Source organism: Marmota marmota, unplaced genomic scaffold, assembly GCF_001458135.2.
Source record: "Marmota marmota marmota unplaced genomic scaffold, marMar, whole genome shotgun sequence".
In the NCBI taxonomy this organism is placed as follows: Eukaryota; Metazoa; Chordata; class Mammalia; order Rodentia; family Sciuridae; genus Marmota; species Marmota marmota.
Window position 1 is genome coordinate 10669163 of NW_026000261.1, and position 26414 is coordinate 10695576.

Here is a 26414-nt window from a genome sequence, read left to right on the forward strand (position 1 = left end):
AAAATATTTTTTTAAATTGAAAGTAGGTTTGAGAATTCTCAAATATTATTAAACTGTTGGAAAATAGCTTCTATGAGAAAAAGATAAAAGAGTCTAGATAATTACACTTCAAGATGAGACTTTAATGTGAAGAACAATTATTTAGTGTAATTCACAAAATAATCCATTGGGGTAGAGAATTAAAACATCAATATACTTACTTTTCTCATTTTGAAAAATTTATATGTTGGAGTATTTTAATGTACATATCTTATAGGTACAAAATAATGCATAGAATATGTTGTACATGTATATAATCTATAAATACATACAAAAATGTTGAGATTTGTCTTTTGTGTTGCTATAACAAAAGCCCGAGGTTGACTTATGAAACAAAGAAATTTATTTGGCTCATGATTTTAGTGGCTGGAGGATATGAACAGCATAGCACCAGCATCTTGGTGTAGGCCCTTCAGATGCATCACAGCATGCAGAAGGGAAAAGGTAAATGGCTAAGTGCAAAAGGGGTACCTAGTGTGCCTTCATTTTATAACAACTTGCTGTTGGAAAAGTGTCCCACTACTGAGAGACCCAGACCACTCTTCAAGAACAGCATTAATCCATTTATGAATGTGGAGCCTCCTTGAGCTAATTACCTTTCCACTAGGCTCCACCTATTAAAGATTCTACCACTTAAACACCCCCACACTGCGGACCCAGCTTCCTGCACATGAACCTTTGGGGGATAAACTATATTCAAACTCTAGCAGGGTCAGTGCTCAATCATTTTCTGTCTTTTATTTCAGATTAGAATGTCTGAGTAAAAATTTAATTTAGAGGATTTGTGTGTATGTATCTTTTCTCCATCAGAAGAGTATTATGCTGTATTTGTGTGGGAAGTAGTGCTGGTTTAAATTAAGAACACAAGGGATTCCGTGAAATTGATTTATTTTATTTAAAAATAACCACAGTTATCGATGATACAGCATTTATATTCAACAAATATTTTGTGAGTATATCATATGCATCTAGGCTCTGTGACTATGCTAGTGAACCTAAATAATTCACAGTCCTTGACCTCATTGGGCAATATAGCTTAGTGGGGGAAGAAAACTATCAACCAAATAATTATACTTTTTAATTTACCACCATAAATGATAACTGTTATAAAGTAAAAATACAGCAAACTGCAGGAGACTATAAGATAATAACTTGAGGCACTGTCTCTATTCTGATGTTATGGAGCATGGTTATCCTGAGAAGTGATGTTTAAGCTGGGACCTGGTGGGATTGATTGAGTGGTGTTTGACTTATGAAGAGGTAGAGGAAGAGTGGTCTAAATGGTGAGAGGTTGGGTGTGAAGGCCTTTCAGGGGCATATGGTGAATACAGGCAGTGCTACACAGACACAGGTTTTCAGACAACAGAGAAGCTTAAAAGATGAATCTGATTCATAGTGAGGTGGAGTGCAAGTTAAATGACCTCAGGAGATTTATCTTTGATTCCAGGAGGTGAGGGGAATCACAGGCTATTTGACAGTACCAGAGACATAGGATTTGACAGTACCAGAGATGCAGGTAGGCACAATTGGAACACTGAATTCTACCCCAACAACAATTCTGAGAACCTCAAGTAATGGTGTCTGTGGTCCCCTAGACAATAACTGGTAAGGATAAAGGGCCCTGTGTCTTCTGTGCCTAAGCTACAGATGTGGTGGGACTTTCCTTTTGGACTGTCATGAGAATTACATGAGCAGTAACCACCTCCAGGGACTACTAATGTTGTGATTGTATTTCCTGAGTTATTTGAAATGAGAAGATGTATGTGTGTCCCCTTGGCAAAAATGAAAGGATTTGGAGTTCCGGTAAACGCGGTAGATCGGTGGGTAACTGCAGGGAATGGGGCTGTGGCTAGCTCTGTCTGAGGACCTTAAGCCCCTCGTTGCAGAGGAGCTAAACCAGAGAGTAATGTTTGACGCCCATTGTGCCTACTAATAATAAGGCTAGGGGAGAGGAAGGATGATGAGGGAGATCAGGGTTGGGCACTGAGCAAGAAATAAGAACGAGATAGCCAGGGAGCGCTCTCCACGTGGAAGGGCGAGAAGCGGCCACAATGGGTCCCCAGAGCCAAGAAAGGGGCACGAGGAGGCGNTCTCTCCTGTCATCACACTAAAGTGTACTATTTTCAAAGGTTCAATCTTTCTCTTCATTGTACTGCTTCTCCTTCACCTCCACCCCCACTCACAAGCATCTCCAACTAAATACAATAATTTTAATAGCCTGTGTGGGTGCAGGAACAGCAGATTCAAAAGGTTTCAAGTGTGCTGAAGAACAAAGAGCTGGGGATTACTGAATTCTCAATTCACTATACTGTCCAAGACTGAGACCCTAATTGGAGAAAAAATGAATAAGCTATCTTCAGAGAGTGCTTGTTAATCTGTTTGGGGGTAACAAAGGGGAATTGCATCTCTTGGATATTTGAGTCAAAGCCAGATCTTTCTCTGAATAAGATTAAAATCAGAATAAATATTTTGGTGCAAGGGCTGGAGTTGTAGCTCAGTGGTAGGGCACTTACCTAGCACGTGCAAGGTCCTAGGTTAAATCCCCAGGGCTGGGGAAAAAAATTGGGTCCAAATCATAGCCTATATAGGACTACAAGGAATGCATACAGAAGTTGACTTTTCTATTAAATGTATTTTTAATTATCAAAGTTTTTTGCCTTCTTAATCCTACCTTCTTTTAAGGTTTGGATTAAATATGGCATATTCTGGGGGAGAAAATTATTTCATTGGTTTTTATACTATGCAGGTTGTTTTTTAATTTAAATATGTAATGAAGGACATCATATTCACTTTCAAACATTGACAAATAATAGTAGGGATGATAGCATCCATTGAAAACATGAAGTAATTTGCTCATGATATTTTTTTGGTACTGGGGACTGAACTCAGGGGCACTTGGCCACTGAGCCACTTCCCCAGCCCTATTCTGTATTTTATTTAGAGACAGGGTCTCACTGAGTTGCTTAGCATCTCACTTTTGCTGAGGCTGGCTTTGAACTCATGATCCTCCTGTCTCAGCCTCCCAAACTGCTGGGATTATAGGTGTGTGCCACCACGCCTAGCTGCTCATAATTTTAGTAGTAATGGAGATAGTGTTTGAAATATTTATTAATTTTTAAAATGTGGTAGGGGAAGGAAACTAGAGCATTTCCAGATGGAATTCCTATTAAATCCTGTCTGAAAAATGATCCAGTGAAGTTCATCACTTCTACTCTTTAGGGACCTTTCATAAAATAATATTTGGACATTTTATAGAACTATAGATCTATTGTATCTTGGCATTAATTCAGAGGCATTAATTCTCCTGCGTGATCAGTTAATTCATAACCAAATCTTTATTGATTATCGCTATGAAGGTGTTGCATGCTAAAGGGGCTTCAGAGAAATATACAAGCCAACATGGTATTACACGCCTAGAATCCCAGCTACTCAGGAGGCTGAGGGAGGAGAATGGCAAGTTCAAGGGCAGCCTGCAAAGCTTAATGAGACCCTGTCTCAAAATAAAGAATAAAAAGGGGTGGGGATGTAGCTCAGTTGTAGAGTACCCTTGGGTTCAATCCCCAGTACCAAACACAGGGAAAAAGATATATACCAACAGAGGTCTTATTATCTGGGAATTCTTTTTGTACTTTTCAGTTATACATGACAGTAGAGTATAATTTACCTATTTATACAAGCATGAAGTACATCTTATTCTAATTAGGATCCTGATATTATGGTTGTACACGATGTAAAGATTCACTGTGGCATATTCATATATGTACATAGGAAAATTATGTTAGAACCATTCCACTGTCTTTCATATTCCTTTAAAATTCCTTCAGGAATTTTAAATTGATTGTGTAGGAAATACATACATTAAAATTTTGTTAACAAAATCAAGCAGTATAATGTCAATTATATAGAATGAGTTTTTTAATTGAGACATAATATTTGGATACATCTGTGGGGTACAATATCATAATTTTATATGCATACATAATATGTAATGATCAAATCAGGGTAGTAAGCACCTCCATCTCCTCAGACATTAATAATTTGTATGTTTTAGGAACTTTCATATTCTTCTAGTTATTTTGAAATAGATCATAGAATTTCATAGACAGTATATACCCTGCTTGAGATCTTAAGTTTATATGTTAATTTGTAAACTTGAGGGAAAGTCCTTGCCTTAAATACTTATGCATTTCAAATTTCATCATGGGTGTTCAAGTGATGAAGCTTTACAAAGATTGGGTAAAGTGAAACCAGAGACAGGCAGAGAAGAGCCAGGAAGCTCTCAAAATAAATTGGATATGAGGAGATATGGATCAAATTGAGGATGAAGCTGGGCCTTGTGGCTTGTACCTGTATTCCCAGATATTTGGGAGGTTGAGGCAGGAAGATTGCTTGAGCCCAGGAGTTCAAGGCCAGCCTGAGCAACATGGTGAGAATAGTGAGATCTTGTGTTAAAACAACAACAACAAGATGGTAGAAAAGGGCATTTTAAGGAAATGTCAATAGGATTTAGTGACGGAGACAAGCCTAAATTTCATTCATTTCTACTTCTAGTGAACAAATGGGAATTGGAAACATCAGGGGGTGGGTAGAGGATCATCTTGGTAAGAACACAGCACACAATAAGACACTCAAATATCTCCTCAATGTCAGTAGCAGGATTCGACCCAAGATCCTTTAGGTCCTTGCAGTGCTGAGATTCTGTGCCATAGGCAGATGCCCAAGATTATTCGGAAATAAGTTTTTCTTAGCTATGGAAGAAAGAAAAGAAAAAAATTTTTATCCTCTAACTAGCAAGCCCTTTCTGAGAAGGGTGAATACTGAGACAGAGATCCCAACCAGTGAATGAAAGGGGATGGAGGAGACAAGGGAACAGAAATCTCAAGCCAACACTTTCAAGAAATGCTTACAAATATTTACAAACATCCTAAGTTGTTCTCCTCTAAATCCCGTGAGTTAAATAGGGAGGGTATTACCAGGTCTGTTTTTGTAATAGGAAGATATTGAAACAGAGGAAGATTAAATGACCTGCCTAAGTACATAAAATAAATGAATAGTGTCACAGTGAGGAAGACCCTGATATCCTATTGGCTGCCAGCCCAGTGATTTTGACAACGGAATTACATTGGTTTTCCTCCTTTATCCCTGGCACAAAGCCTATGTACCCAGAAGGTATGCGTGCACATAACCAAATGGAGAAATGTACAACTGAAGCATTATCTCAGATAGTTATTAATACTTCATCATTATTCCTGGAGCTGAGTATTTGGTTTCCATATTCATTCAGTCCAAGAACCATCTATTGAGTTTATCCACAGCCGAGAAAGTAAGGTTAATGAGTCATTTAATGATATGAACACCTGTTTGCTAGGAACTTCAGGAAACTCACTTGACATGCACCATTAATAATAGCAATCAGTGTTGTGCCCAAGTTGATACTTCCTTCTGTTACTTTTTAAAAGAGTTAAAGAGTACTGAATTGTAAAATTATCCTATAGACCAGTATGAAAAATAAGTGTGAGCTGGGGTGTAGCTCAGGGGAAACTCACTTGCCTAGCATGGGCATGAAGACCTGGGTTCAAGCTCCAGCACCACAAAAAAATAAATAAATCAAGAAACAAAGGAAGGAAAGAAGGAATAAAGGAAGAATATAATAAAGAGATAATAAAGAAGTGTGCTGACACTTGTTCCACCTCCATTACAAGAAATGTTTGTTCCTGGAGCTAGATTCAACAACATTTTGAAAATCAGATAAAAATTTTTAAAAATCAGATAAAAATAGGACAAAAAAATTCAGGAGTTGTAGGAGACTTGAGAATTCTATAGAGTAGATACAGATCAAGAAGGAAGACAAAGCCTATTAATTTAGGAGATATTGTTTAAATTCATAATTACTGATTTACATGAACTCCTGATTATTTTTTAAATAGCATGGAATTACTAAACCTAGGATTTTTGTAAAGCTTCTTTATCCCTCAGTAAGAAAGAACATTAAACAGTTCTAGGAACTGTTTTTCTTTTGAGGCCAGTACTTTTTTAAAATTTTGTACCAGGGATTAAACTCAGGGATACTCAACCACTGAGCCACATCCCCAGCCATATTTTATATTTTATTTAGAGACAGGGTCTCACTGAGTAGCTTAGTGCCTTACTTTTGCTGAGGCTGGATTTGAACCCACAATCCTCCTGCCTCAGCCTCCTGAGCCACTGGGATTACAGACATGCGCCCCCATGCCCAGCTGGTGCTACTGGTGCCAATACTCTTGATGTTGCTTCAATAAGACTCTTACCATAATTAAGTATAATATTAAATGAAAGTATGTTTGAATTAAATAAGGCAAGCTAAATATTAACACCTGTGTTCAAGATGATGATTTAAATTAACGAATAAAATAATTAGCCAAGAGTATATATTGTAAACAGGAAGCCCACAAACATAATTTTATTTTCTGCTCTGATCATAAGAAATCAATGAGACACAACCTCAAGGCAGACTGGTGAGTGTACTAATGACTTTTTGGAGTTGAGAAGGTTGGTAGGTATAAAGGGAACGAGTTTTATTTCTGAATTAATATTTCAAAATGTTTAGATTCCTCTGTGCTTTCTTTTTACTGAACATCACCTATTAGGATTATCAGCTACTCTCTTTGATTTGCTTTTATTTGAGTGAAGAATTCAATAGAAAAATTACATCATTTAAAATTTTTTTTTCTTTTTTTTTTTTAGTTGTTGATAGACCTTTATTTCATTTATTTATATGTGGTGCTGAGAACTGAACCCAGTGCCTCACACATGCCAGGCAAGTGCACTACCGCTAAGCCCCAGCCCCAGCCCTGACATCATTTTTAAATTACATAAAGTACACTCAAATTAGGAAAAGTTAAATTTTTGTGATAAAATCGTGTTCATTTTAACATCTGAATCAGTTTGAATTCAAGTGTATTCGTGAAAAGTATCCTCTGAAAGTTAGTCAAGATTGCTTGAATGTATTTTCTTTTTTCATTATAATTTCCATTTTATTTTTTTATTTTTCCCTGAGAATAGCTTTTCTTCACTCCTTCAGGACCTTACATGGGCTTTGGTGGAAGTTATGGGGCAGCGCCAGCAGGTATAAATCATCTGGGTGGGGGTGTTCCGTCCTTCCAGGCTTCCCAAGATTAGGAAATCACCTTGCTGTGAATGGTACAACTGACACAGTAATGCAGTTTAATAAAGAGCTTGGGAAGCATGTAAGCATTAAAAACACTCTCCAGAAATGTCCTTGATGGCTGCAGCTTCTACAATGATGTTTTGAATGAGGAACTTTTTAATGGCCTTGTCCTGAGGTACACACTGGGTACAGTTCATACAATGAATAGGGTGCACAGGCCTTTTTTGGCACAAACATTATTCCTTCTTTTTTTTTTTTTTTTTTTTTTGTTCATCTTGGAAGCAAGAACCAAAGAGAACTTGAATGTATTTTTATATAGAGACTTAGCTTAATTTTATTATGCATGCTTTTTAAAAATAATAATGTTTCTCATTCTGTTTTTTAGAATCATAAAAAGAAAAAAATAAAGCAACAACTGGAAAAAAGAAAAAAAGATTAAAATTTCGTCAAAAACCTGACTAGGTAGGTATGTCATGGGGGTACACTCTGGATTTTGATATTTTAAAATTTGATTCATTAAAAAGAAATATTTAAGGCTGGGGCTAGGGCTCAGTGGCAGAGCTCTTGCCTAACATGTGTGAGACACTAGGTTAGATCCTCAGCACCACATAAAAATAAATATATAAAATAAAGGTATTATGTGCATCTACAATTAAAAATATTTTTAAAAAGAAATATTTAGAAAATTTATAGTTAGTACACATACATTTCAAAATAATTTTAAGACTACTAATTTTTTAAAATTATATTTTAAATATCTGTGCTTCAAGAAGCTCTTTGGTATGTACCCCTTTGATTAGTAATTAGTTTTCATCCCTTTGGGTGTCTTGCATAAATATCACTCAATTAGCATAATCATTGTTGAGTTCCTACAGTGGACCTAATGTGAAAAAGTACCTAACAGAATATGGCAAAAGGTACTTGTTCAGTAGACATTTGATCTTTGTACTGTAAGATATACTCTGGTAGTCTATGAGTCAACATGTTGAAGAGGTAACAAGAAAGGTACTGTATAATTATTAGCAGTTAGATTTTCACCATGAGTTTTCATATGTTGCTTTTATGGAATTAGAACATACATCCAAACACTGGTTAGCTATTCAATATTTACTTCCTTAATAATCTGTTATATTGATAATCAGTTAGCTGTCATCAACTTAAGTGTCTGTAGCAATGCAAGTACAATGTGGTAAATGCCTGAAAAAAACTTGACATTTTTCTCTCTTCCATATTCTGGGGTCCAGTCTAATTCTGGCCCAGACCTCTACTTACAAATAAAAAAAATACAGCTTATTTAGGCCTGGTGACATAGGCCTGTTATCTCTGTGTCTCAGGAGGCTTGAGGCAGGAGGATCACAAATTCAAAGCCAGCCTCAGCAACTTAGCAAAGCCCTAAGCAACTTAGCGAGACCTTGTCTCCAAAATAAAATATAAAAAGGGCTGTGAAAGTGGCTCAGTGGCAAAGAACCCCTGAGTTAAATCCCTGGTACCAAAAAAAAAAAGTTTATGCAGCTTTCCCTCCTCAACACTTATTGAATTTTTACATCCCTGAGGAGCAAATTTCAAACCTCAAATCAATTTCATACAATTTGTCTCTCGTTTGGAACTCTCCAAATTGGAAGCTACTATGATCACACATTTGAGTGGCATTTCTGTTCTAGGCTCTCTCCCCTAGAATAGGGTCACAACTGAACCAAATTATAGGACCATCTGCTAGTTGGTTTATTCATGGCATTCAGCCATTTTCCTGGCACAGGCAAAAGATTTGAGAAAAACAAGACCTGCTTTCCCCCATATGCAAAAAGTGTTATTTCTTCTGCTATTCTATGTCAATTAATGAGTGTAAATCAACAGAAACTAAATTAGAAGACCTCATATTTCAGAGAAATGTGCTATAAAGTTGATTTCAGTTTCAGGTTTAACTGTTTCCCCACCACTTTTTCATATATTTTCAGGTTCTCTTGGTTACAAATTCCTCCCTGTCTGGTGCTGCAACAATGAGTGGGAAATCCCTCCTCTTAAAGGTCATTCTCTTGGGAGATGGTGGAGTGGGGAAAAGCTCGCTTATGAACCGTTATGTAACCAATAAGTTTGACTCCCAAGCTTTTCACACCATAGGGGTAGAGTTCTTAAATCGAGATCTGGAGGTAGATGGACGCTTTGTAACCCTCCAGATCTGGGACACTGCAGGGCAGGAACGGTTCAAGAGCCTTAGAACACCGTTCTACAGGGGAGCAGACTGCTGCCTCTTGACCTTCAGTGTGGATGACCGGCAGAGCTTCGAAAACCTTGGTAACTGGCAAAAAGAATTCATCTACTATGCAGATGTGAAGGACCCTGAGCACTTCCCCTTTGTAGTTCTGGGTAACAAGGTAGACAAAGAGGATAGGCAGGTAACTACTGAGGAAGCACAAGCCTGGTGCATGGAGAATGGGGATTACCCTTATTTAGAAACAAGTGCCAAAGATGATACTAATGTGACAGTGGCCTTTGAAGAAGCTGTCAGGCAAGTGCTGGCTGTAGAGGAACAGCTGGAGCATTGCATGTTAGGTCACACCATTGACTTGAACAGTGGCTCCAAAGCAGGTTCTTCATGCTGTTAAAAAAGTGTGTCCTAAAATTGGTCAATCAGTAGTGTAAGAATTACTGTGCCCCTCTAAGTGTGCACACACACATAAGAGGGTAAGAGGTAAGGTTCTGATTGGAAATCAGAACCTTTCAAATTGAAGTTATAGAGTGATTAAAAAAAAAAAAAAAGCTTTATTGAGCCAAGTGTATTTTGCGTGATTTCTGCTATTTTCCCTTTCTGTGTGTCTCAGAACACTTCAGAGAGTTTTAGTCCTGAGAGACTTAAATATTTTTAAAACTCACAGTTTAAACCTAGAACCCAGCCGCATGAAAGAGTTAAAGAGCTACAGCTATCCCTTAAGGCGTTCCATTAATCAACTAGCAAATGTCACCATCAGACTCCTGCCAAATAGTTTCTGACATTTCTGCCAAAGGGAAAAACACAAACAAACTCTGAGCTATGTTATGATAAAATAATATACAAACAAGAATTTCTAAGCTTGAATTATAAAGAGATTATGATAATTAGGAATATAAAAGTTTAAGATGTACACTGATTTGTTTAAGTCCTTATATATGGTTTACTCCCATCTGAGATTTTCAAAAAAAATACCATCTCAATATGAGATTCTAATGATACTGGAAATTAATTGCAATCCTGTGATCTAAAGTTACAGGATACTAGTGAATGGATTATGCTTAAATATTCCAATCACCCATGCAAATAAATGGTTGATCTGCTTTTTCTTCGTAAGTCTACTGTTGCTACATAGAGATGTTGCTTCTCTGACAACCTCTTTTCAATTTAGCAGTGCTGCTTAGTATATGGCTTTGGGTGCAGTGTTCCCTGTTCATAATTTAAATGGTCCTTTGGTTCACCATGCTGGCTTAAGGAGAAGGCTTCAGAAAAGTTTGGGAGATAACAGGCTTTTCTCACCAGGTTTGAGTCAAGACTCAAATAAATTTAGTAGAGTAGAAGGAACTGATTTCTTATATGTAGTACTGTATGTTTGGCCAGCCAATCTAGGACATTGAAGGTGACAAAAGAACAGATTTTAATGTTGTGTTGGAATGAATTTCTTATAACTAGAGTTGTCCAACAGTGGAATAGATTGCCTTAATAGTGAACTCCCTTCCAGTGAAAATACTCACTGGATGATCATCTGTTAAAATACTATAAAAAGAATTTCTGTATTGGCTACATGTTTAGCATAAGGTCTTTTCCAGCTCTAAGTTCTGTGAATTTATAAACCATGTCAGTGCCATGTTGTGGATACATTTATCTGAAGATAACAGCTAAGACTGCAGAGAGGGACTTTAAAAATTCTCAAACCATTCTGTGATCAGCTTTTAACAGCAACTACATAGCTTTTTGCTTTTGCACTATAGCAGGAAAAATCCTTAAGCTCTTATACAAACTGCCTAAAGATAGCATATTAAAAATGAAAATGGTTTGACAATTTTTATTACCATGACTGCCAATTGTGTACTGTATTATGAGCATGCAGTCTGGTTCTTGTTGGTTGATCTGTTCATCCTGCATAGTTTTAATCTGTACTTAAAACATCTATGATAATAATCATGACCCAGTGTAGTAAGGGACAGTTAGAAAGGACCCTCAAAAGAGGGAACTTTCACAGTAATACAGCCTAGAACTCTCCATTGTAGCCACATATGGAATCAGCCTTACATGTGGGACCTTATGTGCTTTAAGAGCTCTGGGACTTTTTGGCCACATAGACAAGAGGAGACAGTTTCTCAACTCAGTCAAACTCAGTATTTCCAATTCATATATAGTCCTGACCCCATTGTCCAATTAACTTTGATGCCAGAAGTCAAAGCCAGAACTGGGACCCCACAGCTCTTAAGTATTGGTTCCTATCCTGCCTATGCCTATAGTGAGCCACACTGGTTTTCCAAGTCCTATGATCCTTTTGCTACAATCATGTTAGAGTGAAATCTGTATGTCAGAACTGTTAAATGCTAAGTATTTTTAAGTGCATGAGACCTGGGGCCTTCTCTTTCTACTTGCACTCTGCTTATAATAGTTTCTATTTGTAGATCTCAGGCCTTCGTAAAGACCTCCATCAATTCACAAAATTACTTGTCTTGTAGAGTGGCATGTGGTCATTTGAGTAAAAAGTTACATGGGTATTTAATTCATAGGTATCCTGTTCATCCAAGAAAAACTGTTAATTTTATTAGCAGGTCAACTGAAGCCCCTTTCTTCTTAGCCATACCATGTTTTTCTGCCAAATTACTACACAATATCTGAACAAAAGTACTTAATGTTAAGTTACAAAAACAGTGGCATTTGGGTGCTGGCATATAGTTTAGGTAAGATTAAAACACCAAAGGCTGATGTCTGTGTGTACCAGGAACTGTGCATATAGGTTTAGAATTTGACTGTGTACCCTAGAATGTTCAGTGCAATATTTTCAATAGGTGTTTTTAATGAACACTAGATTTTTGGAATAATATATTTCTAATTAGAAGTATAGTGTTTTTCAATGGTCCATTAAAACATCATGCAGAATATTTATTTAGTTTATTGTCATGTATTGGCTAACTTTCAGGGGGCCTCAGATTCCATATGTCTTCAGTGGATTGACAAATTTCAGGTTCATTTGTGCCTGCCTCAGCCATCTCTACATTATCTGAGGTATTCTACAATCTCTTGTTGCAGGTGCTGCTAAAAAATCTCAAAATTGTGTATCAGATATTTTCTTTCAGTTGTATAAATTCATCTGTGTGAATAAAAGTGAATAAAAGTGCATTTTAAATAACCAATATATGATGTTTATGTTTCTTTCCTCCCTCATTTTGAGGGATTTGTGGGTGTGGCAAATAGTATTTGTCCATCAAATCACTTTTTTTCCCAGATATACCTGATGTGTCCTCCAGATCATATTTCATGTGATAAGTTCCAAGCAGCTCTACCTAGTAATCAGGCAGATACTGCTGTATTGATTGGGAAGCAAACTCAAAAGATTGTGGTGGGGAGCTTCGTTTTATTTTATACCACTTCCTAATGCATGCAGTGTATTAGGAGTAGAAATCAGATCTTAACTATTTCTTTAGTACAATTTAAAATTAGTGTTAAAATATCATAAATAGAAACAAAATATAAATATTCCTTTTATATTCTTGACTGGTGAATTGTCCAGATCTTAGAAAAATATGAAAATATAGGTGAAACAAATCAGAAAACAAAGGCTAATTTTGTTAAATATTCTTATCTCTTGACTCTCACATAACAGACATTAAAGATACACCAGCATTTGGGCCTGGGGTTGTAACTCAGTGGTAGAGTGCTTGCCTAGCACGTGTGAGGCACCAGGTTCAATCCTCAGCACCACATAATAAATAAATAAATAAATAAATGTATTTTAAAATGTATTTTTTTAGTTGTAGATGGACACAATACTTTTATTTTTATGTGGTGCTGTGGATCCAACCTAGTGCCTCACGTGTGCCAAGCGTGTGCTCTACCCCTGAGCCACAGTCACAGCCCCTAAAAAAATACTTAAAAAAAGATACACTAGCATCACATGGCTTGGATATTCATGATGGTGACCTTTTAATAATCTCTCCATTGCATATAATTTCATCATATTGATTCTATCTGCCATTTATTTATCCCTCTTTTCCCCTTTATCTACTATTGCCTATTGGAACTTTGGACAATTAATGTCAGAAGGAAAAAAAATTATTTTTGCCATGTAATTTCACACCATGCTTCAAATACAGTACCTCAAATCCTTTAGATTACCTTATAATAATGCAACTTTCAGGCTATAGAAGGTCATAAATTTATAGCACCCTATAAAGGATTTACTCAGGCTGATGATGTAGCTCAATGGTAAAACATTTGCCTTGAAATGCATGAAGCCCTGGGTCTGATCCCCAGCATTGCAATGGAAAAAAGTATTTTCTCATTCGTGACTGATATTATCAAAGCAGAAAGGTGGATTTCTGTCATTGTTGTATTTCTGCCTGATTCATCACCCAATAGGAAATCCCTTCTTGGTATCTTAAGAAATAGAATGGAGTCTGATTTAGGAGGGGGAATAGTTTGCCTGTGGTGCTTCTAGAAACTGGGGGGTGTAGAGTACATGGTTTCTCTTCTATTCTATAATCAAATTGAGGAATTCGCTTGAATAATTTCGGGAAGGAAGTTGAGGTGGGCATCTCTACTTTCATTTTACTTATTCAGAGTCATCCCTATGGCATTTTTTAACCTCAGTGATCCAGACAATTTCACTTCTTTCATTCAGACATTTCACTTCTTTCCTTACCGTGGAGATGTATCATTAATTATAGTGGAGTGATTTTTCTCACACTTGATTTTAGGGAAGGTAAACTATGATACCCTTAGTACAAACTGCTATAACAAAATGCCACATAATAGATGGCTTATAAAGAACAGAATTTTATTTCTCATGATTCTGAAGGTTGGGGACTCCAACATCAAGATGCTGGTAGATTCATTGTCTGGTAAGGGCCTGATTTCTGGCTCATAAATGCCACCTTCTCACTGTGTGGAGGAGACAAGGGGTCCCTCCGGGGCCTCTTTTATAAAAGCACTAGTCCCATTTATGGAGGCTATGCCCTCATCACCTTATTACATCCCCAAAAGATCCACATCCTAATACTACCATCACCTTAGGAGTTATGATTTCAACATATATATTTGTGTGGGGGGGAACATTCATGTCATAGCAAAATGTTAATTATGTGAGTGAGTTTTGGTATATTCACTAATATTCCCCTTTTCCAAGCTGATCTCTTTTATTTTCTCAAGTTTCTACACTAACAGAATCCACATTATTTAGTCTTTTTAACGGAAGGGATAATGACAGAATCTGTGCAAATTTACAAAATAAAATAAAGATTATTAAAAGTCTTCTTATTGATTTGCTTACAAAGATGATCAATTATCTGCCTTTTATTTTGCTTTGTGGTGGTGGTGGTGATATTCATGTAATGTTTTCTTGGATTTTTTTTTTCAGAGAATAAAGGGTTACTTAGTGTTTTCCTAGTGAGAAAAAAGCATTTTCACAGCTCAAGATGAGAGTTATCACCTTTAGTCATGTAGGAACTGCTGCAGTGATCTGTGTGTCTTCATAAATCTCTTTGTCTTCTCCAAGGAAACACAGAGAATTATGATTCAGCCATAGATGAATGACTTTTTAAACAGTGGGCTTTATGCGTGTGAACATGTGTATTTTAGGTAATCTGTCGGTTCCTTTCTAGCTCTGTAAACTATGGGTAAATGTGCAATGAGTCTCACTATAGCATTTTTGAATTTTAACCAGACCTGCCAAGCTCTGCTGCTTCCATGGAATTGATAAAAAGGAATTAGAAAATGTTGCCTTAATGAAAGAAATAGCTCTTAATTCCACATTAGCTCTATCGATTAGAGTAAAAATGCAAATCATGCCTTCCTGTGGTTCATGTGTGAGCAAGCAAAAAACAGGCTCATATCTTCTCTTTTCCCTTACATTGTTCCTGGCTGCTTCAGAAAAAGCATATATTCAGGGGTGTGTTCTGTAATATATCACTCAAAAGTCTGCTGATTGATGAACACGTATTGGTAGCCCTTGAATCTTAATGTCACCAGTAAACATTTTTAAACTTTGTCTTTATTTTTTTTTCTTATTACAAACATCCATGGCAGAAAAATGAGGGAACAGAAGAAATAGAAAAGCAATAAAAAGAAAATAAAAGTCATCCTTAATCTTATTACTCCAAGATAAAGAGATTTTAATTTTTACTGAGGATTTTCAATATATATTTTATATCAAGAAGTTGATGAGATACTTATAGAGTGATTGTAATATTTTTCATTTAGTACACACTAAACTCTTTGCTGTCATCTTTTCTTTTAGGAATTATATTTAATATTTGCAAAACAATATATTAAAGGATTCGCCAAAACATAAGTAATCAAACATGTACTGCTAGGCAGGTTATTTTCCAGTTGTCTCCTTTTCATGAAATAAAGCAGCAGTAAGTGTCCCTAATATTAATCCTAATTCATATCTCTGTTTCCTATAAGTGAAATTTCTGGACCAAAGAATATGAATATTCTGATGGATTTTAGTATGTATTGCCAAATTGTCATCTAGAAAGTTGTCCCAAATGATATCAACACTAGTAGAATAAGAGCAGGCCTATTTTCCCAAACACCCACATATATAAAAAATTATCTTCCTTTTAAACCACATTTGCCCAAATTGAGGGATGAGAAAATGTGTGTTTTCATTTGCATTTATTTAATTCCTTGAGAGTCATATTTTCTCATATGTGTATTGACTATTTTGGGTTTTTTAAAGTAAATGAACCCTTCTGCTTTTTAGCACATTTGGGATGGGGAACATTCATTTTTATTTCTTATTGATTTCTAGGAACTGCTTTTTATATATTGGTGTTACCTTCAATCTTATCCATATAACTGTTTTTCTGCAATCCCCTCCCATATCTCTTTCTTTTAATTTTGTTTATGGTATTTTAAACATATACTGGCAAATCATTAAAAGGATTGTGTTCTGATAAAATAGAAAACAATGGAAGGTGGGAGAGAAATGCCTCTTTGATTAGTCCTTTGTTCCTGATCACATTTGAGACCACATGTACTACTTTCTTTAGAAAGTTTATGAGCTTAAGCCGATGTCAACATGATAAGATAACTTATCAAAAGCAAAATATTCATTCATCCAGATACCTTATCTGCATGGTATCACAGAGCTGGCTTGAATTGAGTTTATTTTTGTTATAAGAACAGATTATTCTGAAGTCTTATACAAATACAGTGAGAGGAACAGTTCAGCTTTCACCCACAAGGGGACAATAAAGACCAGTGTTCTGCCATAGACTAACCACAATAGGCTATACACTGTTACACTGATGGGGCACCTAGAAATCACCCATTTAGTCCATCCCTCTCTTGTTTTATATACAAGAAAACCAAAGTCTGAAGCAGTTATGTGACTTGTTCAAGGTCACAGGGCTGGCTAGTCAAAAAGCTATGCATTAGGCACTTTCCAGTTTACCATACTGTAATTTTTTTTCCTGATTTTTAAATTGTTTTACTTTTTTTTAATTGAAGTAAGATTCACATACAACCATTAACTATTTATTTATTTATTTACGGTACTGGGGATTGAACCCAGAAGCACTTTACCACTGAAATACATCCCCAGCCTCTTTTTTATTGTTTTTAATTTTGACACAGGGTTTTGTTAAATTGCTGAGGGCTTTGCTAAATTGTTGAGGCTGGTCTGAGATTGTGATCCTCCAGACTCAGCCTCCCATTTGCTATGATTACAGGCATGCACCTAGCCCATTAACCATTTTAAAGTATACAGTTTAGTTGTATTTACTGTACTCACAATTTTTTAAGCAAATACACTTAAATCTTCCTGAATTCAAATCACTAAACGGCTCTTACCTTAGGTTAGTTGTGTGAACTTGCCGAGCCTCAGTTTCTTCAGCTTGTGTGAGGGAGTAAACAATGTTTTCCTTACCCTATTGGTGTGAAGATTACCAGAAATTAAATGCATAAGTGCCTCGAAACTCCCCTGACAAAGAGTATATGGGAAATAAATCATTCCTATCCTTCAAGATGTTAATCAGCTACTCCCCTTCTAGCATTAGTATGTTTGTGTCACATTGAGAATAGATGCCAGAGTAGGATTTTTCCTTCTCTTGAATATTACTGCATTATTTATATTGGATTTAAATGTGCTCAGAGGTTAAAAATTAATAAAAAGAATGTCAGGTTCTTGTGACATAGTTGTCAAAATATTACAGCATATAACAGATGCAAAAGATCCTCTTTAGAACAAATAGGTTTTATGCCTGACATGGTGGCACATGCCTGTCAACCCAGCAATTCAGGAGGCTGAGGCAGGAGGAGGCCCCCTCAGCAATTAGTGAGGCCCTCAGCAACTTAGTGAGACCCTGTCCCAAAAAAGGGGGGCTGGGAATTTGGCTTGGTGTTAATGTGCCCCTGGGTCAAATCCCCAGTACCTAAATATGTAAATAAAATTGAAAAAAAGTAAAACAAATAGGTTTCTTAGAGGAATTCTGAAAAGGGAAAGGTGAGTCCGGCTTAGATATGAGGCGCAGAAAGCATGATGATGTGTATGCCATTTAGAACAAATGTTGAAACAAATGTTAAGGAACTATGATCCAATCCTCTCTTTTTATAGATAATAAAAATGAGGAACAGGGAAGTTAAGCAAATTCCCAAAGTCTCCACATCAAGCCAGTGACCAATCAAGCCTTTAAACTCTTGTCTCCTGCTTCTCAGTTCAGGACTGTTTCCAGCACACCTCTCTGTCTGGGGCCAGTATGTTAACAATGTAGTTGGAAGAACACAGAGGGATAGGGATAGAATGGAAATGAAACCAGAGAGGCAAAGAAAGGAAAAGTTTGGTTCTAAGCGAAGCAGAGTTTAACCTTCAGATAGTGTAAAGGACAGAAACAAACAGTAGCAAACAGCTCTTGCCTGGAAGAAATTTCCTTGGAATCAATTATAACATTAGTGCCCCACAGGAATTAATTCTAGGAACTACTGACAATATGTGCCTCCTCAATAGCTTTTGACCTATTGAATAAACAAAAGCTATTGAAAATTGCTAAGATCAGAGCTTATGGGTCTTCTTAGCTTCCCAAGTCTTTAAGAGTTTGACTAAAAATTACCAAACTAAAATCTAAGTTTTCCTTCTAATTAGAAAAAGGAAAGAAATGCTTGACAGGGAGATCATCTCCAAGATCCTCTTGCTTAGTCCCACATTCTCTGTTTCTTTTATGTAGATGTAAAATAAGAAGAACATCTATGGGCAATAAATCATGAAAATTACTGATCAATTGATGACTATGTCACAGTTGTTCGCTGCTATGAACTAAATGTTTGCATACCCTAAAATTCGTATAATGAAGCATTAATCCCCCCCTATGATGCTATTTAGAGGTAAGGTCTTCAGGAATTAATTAGAGTCAGATGAGGTTATGAGGGTGGAGCCTTCATGATGGGATTAGTGCCCATATAAGACGAGAAAGGGATAGGAGATTCTTTCTCTCTCTTATATGAGGATACACTAAGAAGGCAGCTGTCTGCAAACCAGGAAGAGAACTCTCACCAGACACCAAATCTGCCAGCATCTTGATCTTGGCCTTCCCAGCCTCCAGAACTATGAGAAATATATTTCTGTTGTTGAAGCCACCCAGTCTATGGCTTTTAGTTATAGCAGACTAAGATATTAGCTTTTGTTATTAGTTCCATTTAAACCAAATGATTGATCCTTCTAATGTCTGATGTTATGCTTTAGATTGTCATGGCACTTTGTCCTAATGCTAATTTTTTGTACATACTAAATTGAGCTGGAGAATTATTATCTCACAGCATCATGCCCTTTTATTTATTTATCTATAATTACTTTTAGTCACAAGAATAAGAGCTGGTTTATCTGGTTTTGTTCTTAGGAGTAAAAGCTTGTTTATCTGACAGTCTAGGAGAGAACTTTCTTAAATGGCATTTCTGTATTTCAATATTGTAATCAGAATTAATGTTTATAACAGTGACCTCCAGATATTTTAAGAGCACAAATTGCTCTCTGGATCATCAAAGAAACAATAAGGGTCATTATTATTAGTTCTGTTTTATAGTATGGAAAATAGGCATTCCATGTATGGCATGTATTCGCTGCTATGAACTAAATGTTTGCATACCCTAAAATTCGTATAATGAAGCATTAATCCCCCCATATGATGCTATTTAGAGGTAAGGTCTTCAGGAATTAATTAGAGTCAGATGAGGTTATGAGGGTGGAGCCTTCATGATGGGATTAGTGCCCATATAAGAAGAGAAAGGGATAGGAGGTAAAGTGCTTCTGGGTTCAATCCCCAGTACCGTAAATAAATAAATATAGATATGGTATTTATGGTAACAATTAACCACCATACTTTGTTTCCCTTTAATGGAGAGTTCATTTTCTTTCCTTGCTCTCTTTACCTTTATTTCTCCCACAAAATCCCATAACTTCAAGAAAGTTTATTTTCTTGAAGTTTCTCATTATATATATATATATATATATATATATATATATATATATTATAATATCTATATATATATATTATAATATCTATATATATATATTATAATATCTATATATATATATATATTATAATATCTATATATATNAGCCCCTTTGGGGGTAGCTCCCATCCTGCCACTGCCTGTCTTCTGCCCTTGACTTTCTCTCTGGTTTAGCTCTGGGGGCTGGGCCCAGTAGGTCCCTCCCACCCAGGGCTCTTAATGAGAAGTTTTGTCATGCCCAGGCAGCAAAGATGAATAATTCAGGGAAGGAAACCCAGGGAATGTTATTCTTTAAGAGAAGAGTCCCTTGACAGTGGGAGAATCAGAGAACCACTGCATCTTATTATGGGAGGAATAGAGGGGTGATATGACAGCAGCAGAGGTCAGGGGCAGAAGAAAGGCCACACAGGAATCACTACAAGTGCTTGCTTTCACTATAGTGTTTTAAACAGAAATATGGTTGGAGACTAGAATTACCTTTTTAAAAGGATACTGTGGACTTTAGTGGGATGGATCAGATTTGACATTATTTGAAGGCTGAAAGAGCAGACAGGAGGCTCTTTCAATCATTCAGTTTTCAGTTGCAAAGAGAAGGAAAGATAGAAATGACAGGACTAGATATATGTCATGAAGGAAGAGTCTTAGATAATTCTTTGGTTTCTGAGCACTGTCATGCTAACTCTACCTTGTTAATATCTATTTTAAAATATATTTTTAGGTGTGCTCAAGGACCAGAGAGTTAAATCCAACCATTAATTGCTCTTCCCACACTATGGAAGGAATCTATGTTCTGGAACATACACAATAGGCCATGTTTTGGGCCACAGGCAGTCATTTGTCACTACTTTCTAACTTTCCCTCCCCCAGGAACTTCATTGCTGTGGGATTTTCTGAAAATAATAAATCCCTGTTAATTCAATCTCAAATTACATTAGCTTCCTTTGCAACTTTGTCAATCTTCCTTCACTTTCTCCTTCCTTTCCTTCTTCTTTCCCTTTACTTTTACCTTTCTTAAACAGTTTTTGAATGCTTACCATATAACAGTCACTAAACTAGTATGCAAAGTGCTCAATACCATTTAAACCTCCTAGTTGGATTTCTCCTGTGTTAATCCTTGAATCCCCATCTTGTGCTATCACAAATAATCTATAGCAGATAAGGATAGGAGGCAATATTACCATATTCAATATAAGGCAGCTAATGCTGTGTGAATACATTTAGAGTGGTTAAATCAAATTGCATCTTGTTAGAGCTATCCTGTAGTTAAAATCTTTTAAAATGCTTTCTTACCCTAATTCTGGTAGCCTATATTTACGATCACTTTCAACTTTTGTTATCCACAGGAACAATATGCAATATTTTTATCTTTATCTAAGTAATCGATTATGAATTTTAATGGAATGGTCTCAAGAATAGAATTTTTTGATTAACATTAACCCACTAATTAACATTTTAGGTTATAATCATGAAACTTATAATAAACCAACATAATATATCATCAAATAGTCAATGTTTTCCCATTTGATACTCAAGACTATCATGAAGAGAACTGGTTAAATCTCATCCTGAGGTCTAGCACAAAATCCTCTTACCACTTTGGCATAGAAGGGAACCTAGAGACCTTCAAAAATCTATTCCACATATGCATGTAACAATATAGGGCCAAAATACATGATGCAAAAAAAACTGACAGAATTGACGTGAGAAACAGACAATTCAATAATAATAGTTGAATACCTCAATACCTGGCTTTCAATAATAGGCAGAATAATTTGATCAACAAGGAAACTGAAGAACCAACGAGAACTATATACCAACTATATACTAACAGGCGTTTATAAAAAAAAAAAAAAAAACTCCACCCCCCAAAAACAGAACTATGCATAATCTTTTCCAGTGCACAAGGCACATTCTCCAGGATAGATCTTATGTTAGGCCTCAGCACAAACCTTAATAAACTTAAAAGGACATATGTTATACAAAGAGTGTTATCTGGCCACAGTAGAATAAAATTAGAAATCAACAACAGAAGGGAATTTGGAAAATTTGCCAATATGTGGAAACTAAATAACACCCACCTAAATTACCAATAGATATAAGGAGAAATCAAAAGGAAAATTAGAAAATACTTTGAGATGAGTGAAGAAAATATGTCATGCCTAAACGTAATGGATTCAGGAAAAAAAGTGCTCTGAGGGAAATTTATAGTTGTTACCACCTATGTTAAAATATAAGACTGGGAGCAGTGACATAATTCCTGTAATTCCAGCTATCAGGAAGTGAAGCAAGAGAATTGCATGTTCAAGGCCAACATGGGCAATTTAGCAAGACCTTGTCTCAAAAAAAATTAATATAAATAAATAAATAAACGGCTGGGGATGTCTCTCTGTGGTAGGGCACCCCTGGCTTCAATCCCTAGTACCACGTTAAATAAATAAATAAATAAAATTTTTAGGATTGAATGATCTCAAATCCACAAACTAACTTTTCATCTTAAGAAAATAGAAAAAGGCCAAGCAGAGAGGAATTCCTATAATTCCAGCAACAGCAGGCTTAGACAGAAGGATCACAAATTCAAGGCCAGCTTCAACAACACAAGACTCTTCTAAGCAACTTAAAGAGACCTGTCTCAAAATAAAAAAAAAAAAAAATTAAAAGGGTGGGGGATTTGGCTCAGTGGTAGAGCACCCTTGGGTTCAATCCCTAGTACCAAAGGAAAAATAAGTAAAAAACGAAGAAAGAAGATAAAATGCATATCATGCAGAAAAAAATAGCAAAATTGTAACTATAGGGAATAGAAAAACAGAAAATCAATAAAACCAAGAGAAAGAAGAAAATAATAAAAATTAGAATGCAAGTAAATGAAACTGAGAATAGAAAAACAATAGATAAAATCAATGAATTCAATAGTTGGCTCTTTGAAAAGATCAACAAAATTGACAAAATTTTAGCTACGCCTACCAAGAAAAGAAAGATGACTCAATTTACAAAAGTAGGAATGAAAGATCATCTTTTTAAAAAAAATATTTTTATTAGTTATTAATGGACCTTTATTTATTTGTTTGTATGTGGTGCTGATAATCGAACCCAGAGCCTCACACATGCTAGGCAAGTGCTCTACCACTGAGCCACAGCCCCAGCCCCAAAAGATCATCTTAAATTGTTTGTTAAAAAAGATTATAGAGGAAACTATGAACAATTCTAGGTAAATAAATTTGAAACTATTAACAATTCTAGGTAATCAAACTTGATAATTAAGATGAAATTCCTATACAAGTGCCCAAACCAAAACTAACTAAAGAGAGAATTTAAGAGACTGAATTCGTAATTTTAAAATTTACCTAGTGGCATATGCCTGTAATCTCAGTGGATCAGGAAGCTGAGGCAGGAGGATCCTGAGGTCAAAGCCAGCCTCATAACTTAGTGAGGACGTAAACAACTTAGTGAGATCCTATCTCAAAATAAAAAATAAAAATAAGGGCTGGGGTTGTGGCTCAGTGGTAGATCACTTGCCTAGCATCTGTGAGGTACTGGGTTCGATCCTCAGCACCACATATAAATAAATAAAAATAAAGGCCCATTGAAAACTAAAAAATATTTAAAAAATAAAAATAAAAAGGGCTGAGGATATAGCTCAGTGGTTGAGCGTCCCTGGGTTCAATGGGGATATCAAACAAACAACAACAAAAACAAATTTAAAAAANACTGGGTTTGATCCTCAGCACCACATAAAAATAAATAATGATATTTAAAGATATTGTGTCCATATACAACTAAAAAACTATTTTTTTTAAAAAAAGTCTAGGGTTGGGGCTATAGCTCAGTGGTAGAGTATCTGTCTCGCATGTGTGAGGCACTGGGTTTGATCCTCAGCACCACATAAAAGTGAATAAAGATATAAAAAAGTCTACAGCAAACATGCTTACCACGAGTGAAAGACTGAAAGCTTTCCTCCTATGATCAACAAAAAGACAAGCTGTCCACTCTCTCCAATTTTATTTGATATTGTAATAAAAATTTTATTTGATATTGTAATAAAAATTCTAACCAATTTAATTAGGCAAGATCAAGAAAAAAAGGCATCCAAATTGGAAAGGAAAATGTAGGATTATTTGTATTCACAAATGATATTAATTATAAAAAAATTTTTAAAAATCACAAGGCTGGTGATTGGGATGTACTTCCAAGGTACAGTGCTATCTCTGGGTTTGATCTCTAGGACTGCAAAAAAAAAAAATCAAACAAAAACAAAGAAATCACAAAACTCTAAGCTATTATAGCAAATAAATCCAGCAAAGTTGCAGAATATAAGATCAACACATAAAATCACTCATATTTCTATATTCTGAAAATGAACAATCTAAAAAGGAAATTAAAAATCAAAAAGAAAAAATACTTAGACATAAATTTAATAAAGTTAAGACTTCTATACAGAAAAATACAAAACTATTGAAAGAAATTAAAGAAAACCTAAGTAAATGAGTAAATGGAAAAACATCCTGTGCTCATGAATTGGAAGTCTCAATATTCTGATGGCAACACTACCCCAAATTGATCTATAGAATCACCACAATCCTTAGCAAAATTCCAGCTATCTTTTTTGGTAAAGATTGATAAGCTGATGTTGAAATCAATATGGAAATGGAAAGAATCCAGAATAGCTAAGACAATCTTGAAAAAGAACAAAGTTTGAGAATTCACTTCTTAATTTCAAAATTTGCTACAAAGCTACAGTAAGGAAGATATTGTGGTAATTACATAATAGTGAACATATAGATTAATGGAATAGACTTGAAAGCCCATAAATAAACCTTACATGTATTGACAGTTGACTTTCAACAAGGATGCACAGATAACTGAATAGTGAAAGAAATCTTTTCAACAAATGATTCTGGGTTAACTGACTATTCATATGGAAAAGAATGAAATCAGATCCCTATTCACATTATATACAAAACTTAGATTAAAAATGGATAATAAAACTAGCCAGGTGCAGTGGCATGTGCCTGTAATCCCAGCGACTGGGAAAGCTGAGGCAGGTGGATCACAAGTTCAAAGAAAATCTCAGCAACTTATCAAGACTCTATCTCAAAATAAAATATAAAAAAGGGCTTGGGATGTGGTGATGGTTGAGTGCCCCTGGATTCAATCCCCAGGACCAATAATAATAATAATAATAATAATAATAACAACAACAACAACAGAACCTAAATGTTAGAATTAAAACTATAAAACTCTTAGAAGAAAAAATAAGTGAATACCTATGTGACCTTGAATTAGGCAATGGTTTGTTAGATCTGCTATCAAAAGCAAGAGCAACTAAGAAAAAATAGATAAATTAAACTTTATCAAAATTAAAGATATTTTCACCAGGAGAAAGTGAAAAAACAACTCAAAGAATGGGAGAAAATATTTGAAAACCATATTTCTGATAAGGAACTGGCAAATAAAGTATATAAAGCACTCCTGGAACTCAGTAATAGACAACCCAATTTTAAAATTACATAATAGCCATCTCTGTAAATATATGCAAATAGCCAATAAGCACATGAAAAGATGCCCAAGATCATTAGTAATTAGGGAAATGCAAATAGAAACCATAATGAGATATTGCTTCATACCCTCTGGGATGACTATAATAAAAAATTCAGATAGTATCAAATGTTGATGAGGATGTGGAGAAATTGGAACTTTCATACATTGCTGTTAGAAATGTATGATGTTGCGGTCATTGTGGAGAGAAGTCTGATAGTTTCTCAAAAAGTTAAACATAACTAGGTGTGGTAGCACATACCTATAAGCCCAACCACTCCAGAGGCTGAGGCAGGAGTATTTCAAGTTCAAAGCCAGCCTCAGCGATTTAGTGAAGCTCTACACAACTTAGGGAGATGCTGTATCAAGATAAAAAATAAAAAGGACTGGGGATGTGGCTCAGGGGTTAAGCATCCTTGAGCTCAATCCCCAGTACAAAAAAAAAATGTTAAACAAAATTGCCATATGTCTTAGTGATTCTGCTCTTAGGTATGTATCCAAGAGAATTGAAAATATTTTCTCTCAAAAACATATGCAGTAATGTTTATTGCAGCAATATTCATAATATCAAACAAGTGGGAAAACCCCAAATACACATTAACTGAAAAATAGACAAATTGTGGCATATCCATACAACAGAATGTATATTATTCAAAAGATGGAATATGTATTACTTGGCAATAAAAGGAATAAAGTACTGGCAGATGCTATGACAAGGATAGGCCTCAAAAATATTATGCGAAGGGAAAGTAACCAGTCACAAAAAAACATTTAGGGACTGGGGTTGTGGCTCAGCAGTAGAGCACTTGCCTAGCACCTGTGAGGCACTGGGTTTGATCCTCAGCACCACATAAAAATAAATAAATAAAGGTATTGTGTCCAACTACGAATAAAAAATATTTTAAAAAAACCACTTAGGGCTGGGGATGTGGCTCAAGCGGTAGTGTGCTCGCCTGGCATGCGTGCGGCCCAGGTTCGATCCTCAGCACCATATATAAACAAAGATGTTGTGTCTGCTGAAAA

General features: G+C 35.7%; 1 protein-coding gene and 1 pseudogene across 1 annotated transcript; one reads left to right on the forward strand and one right to left on the reverse strand.

Moving 5' to 3' along the window:
- Positions 1 to 7103: 7103 nt before the first annotated feature.
- LOC107152461 lies at positions 7104 to 7460 on the reverse strand (annotated as a pseudogene).
- A 107-nt stretch (positions 7461 to 7567) lies between these two features.
- Positions 7568 to 12544, forward strand: Rab9b (RAB9B, member RAS oncogene family). Its single transcript, XM_015497991.2, has 2 exons — positions 7568 to 7648; positions 9142 to 12544. Exon 2 carries the CDS (start codon positions 9184 to 9186, stop codon positions 9787 to 9789), a length of 606 nt encoding a protein of 201 aa, XP_015353477.1. The 5' UTR covers positions 7568 to 7648; positions 9142 to 9183; the 3' UTR covers positions 9790 to 12544.
- The last annotated feature ends 13870 nt before the right edge of the window (positions 12545 to 26414 follow it).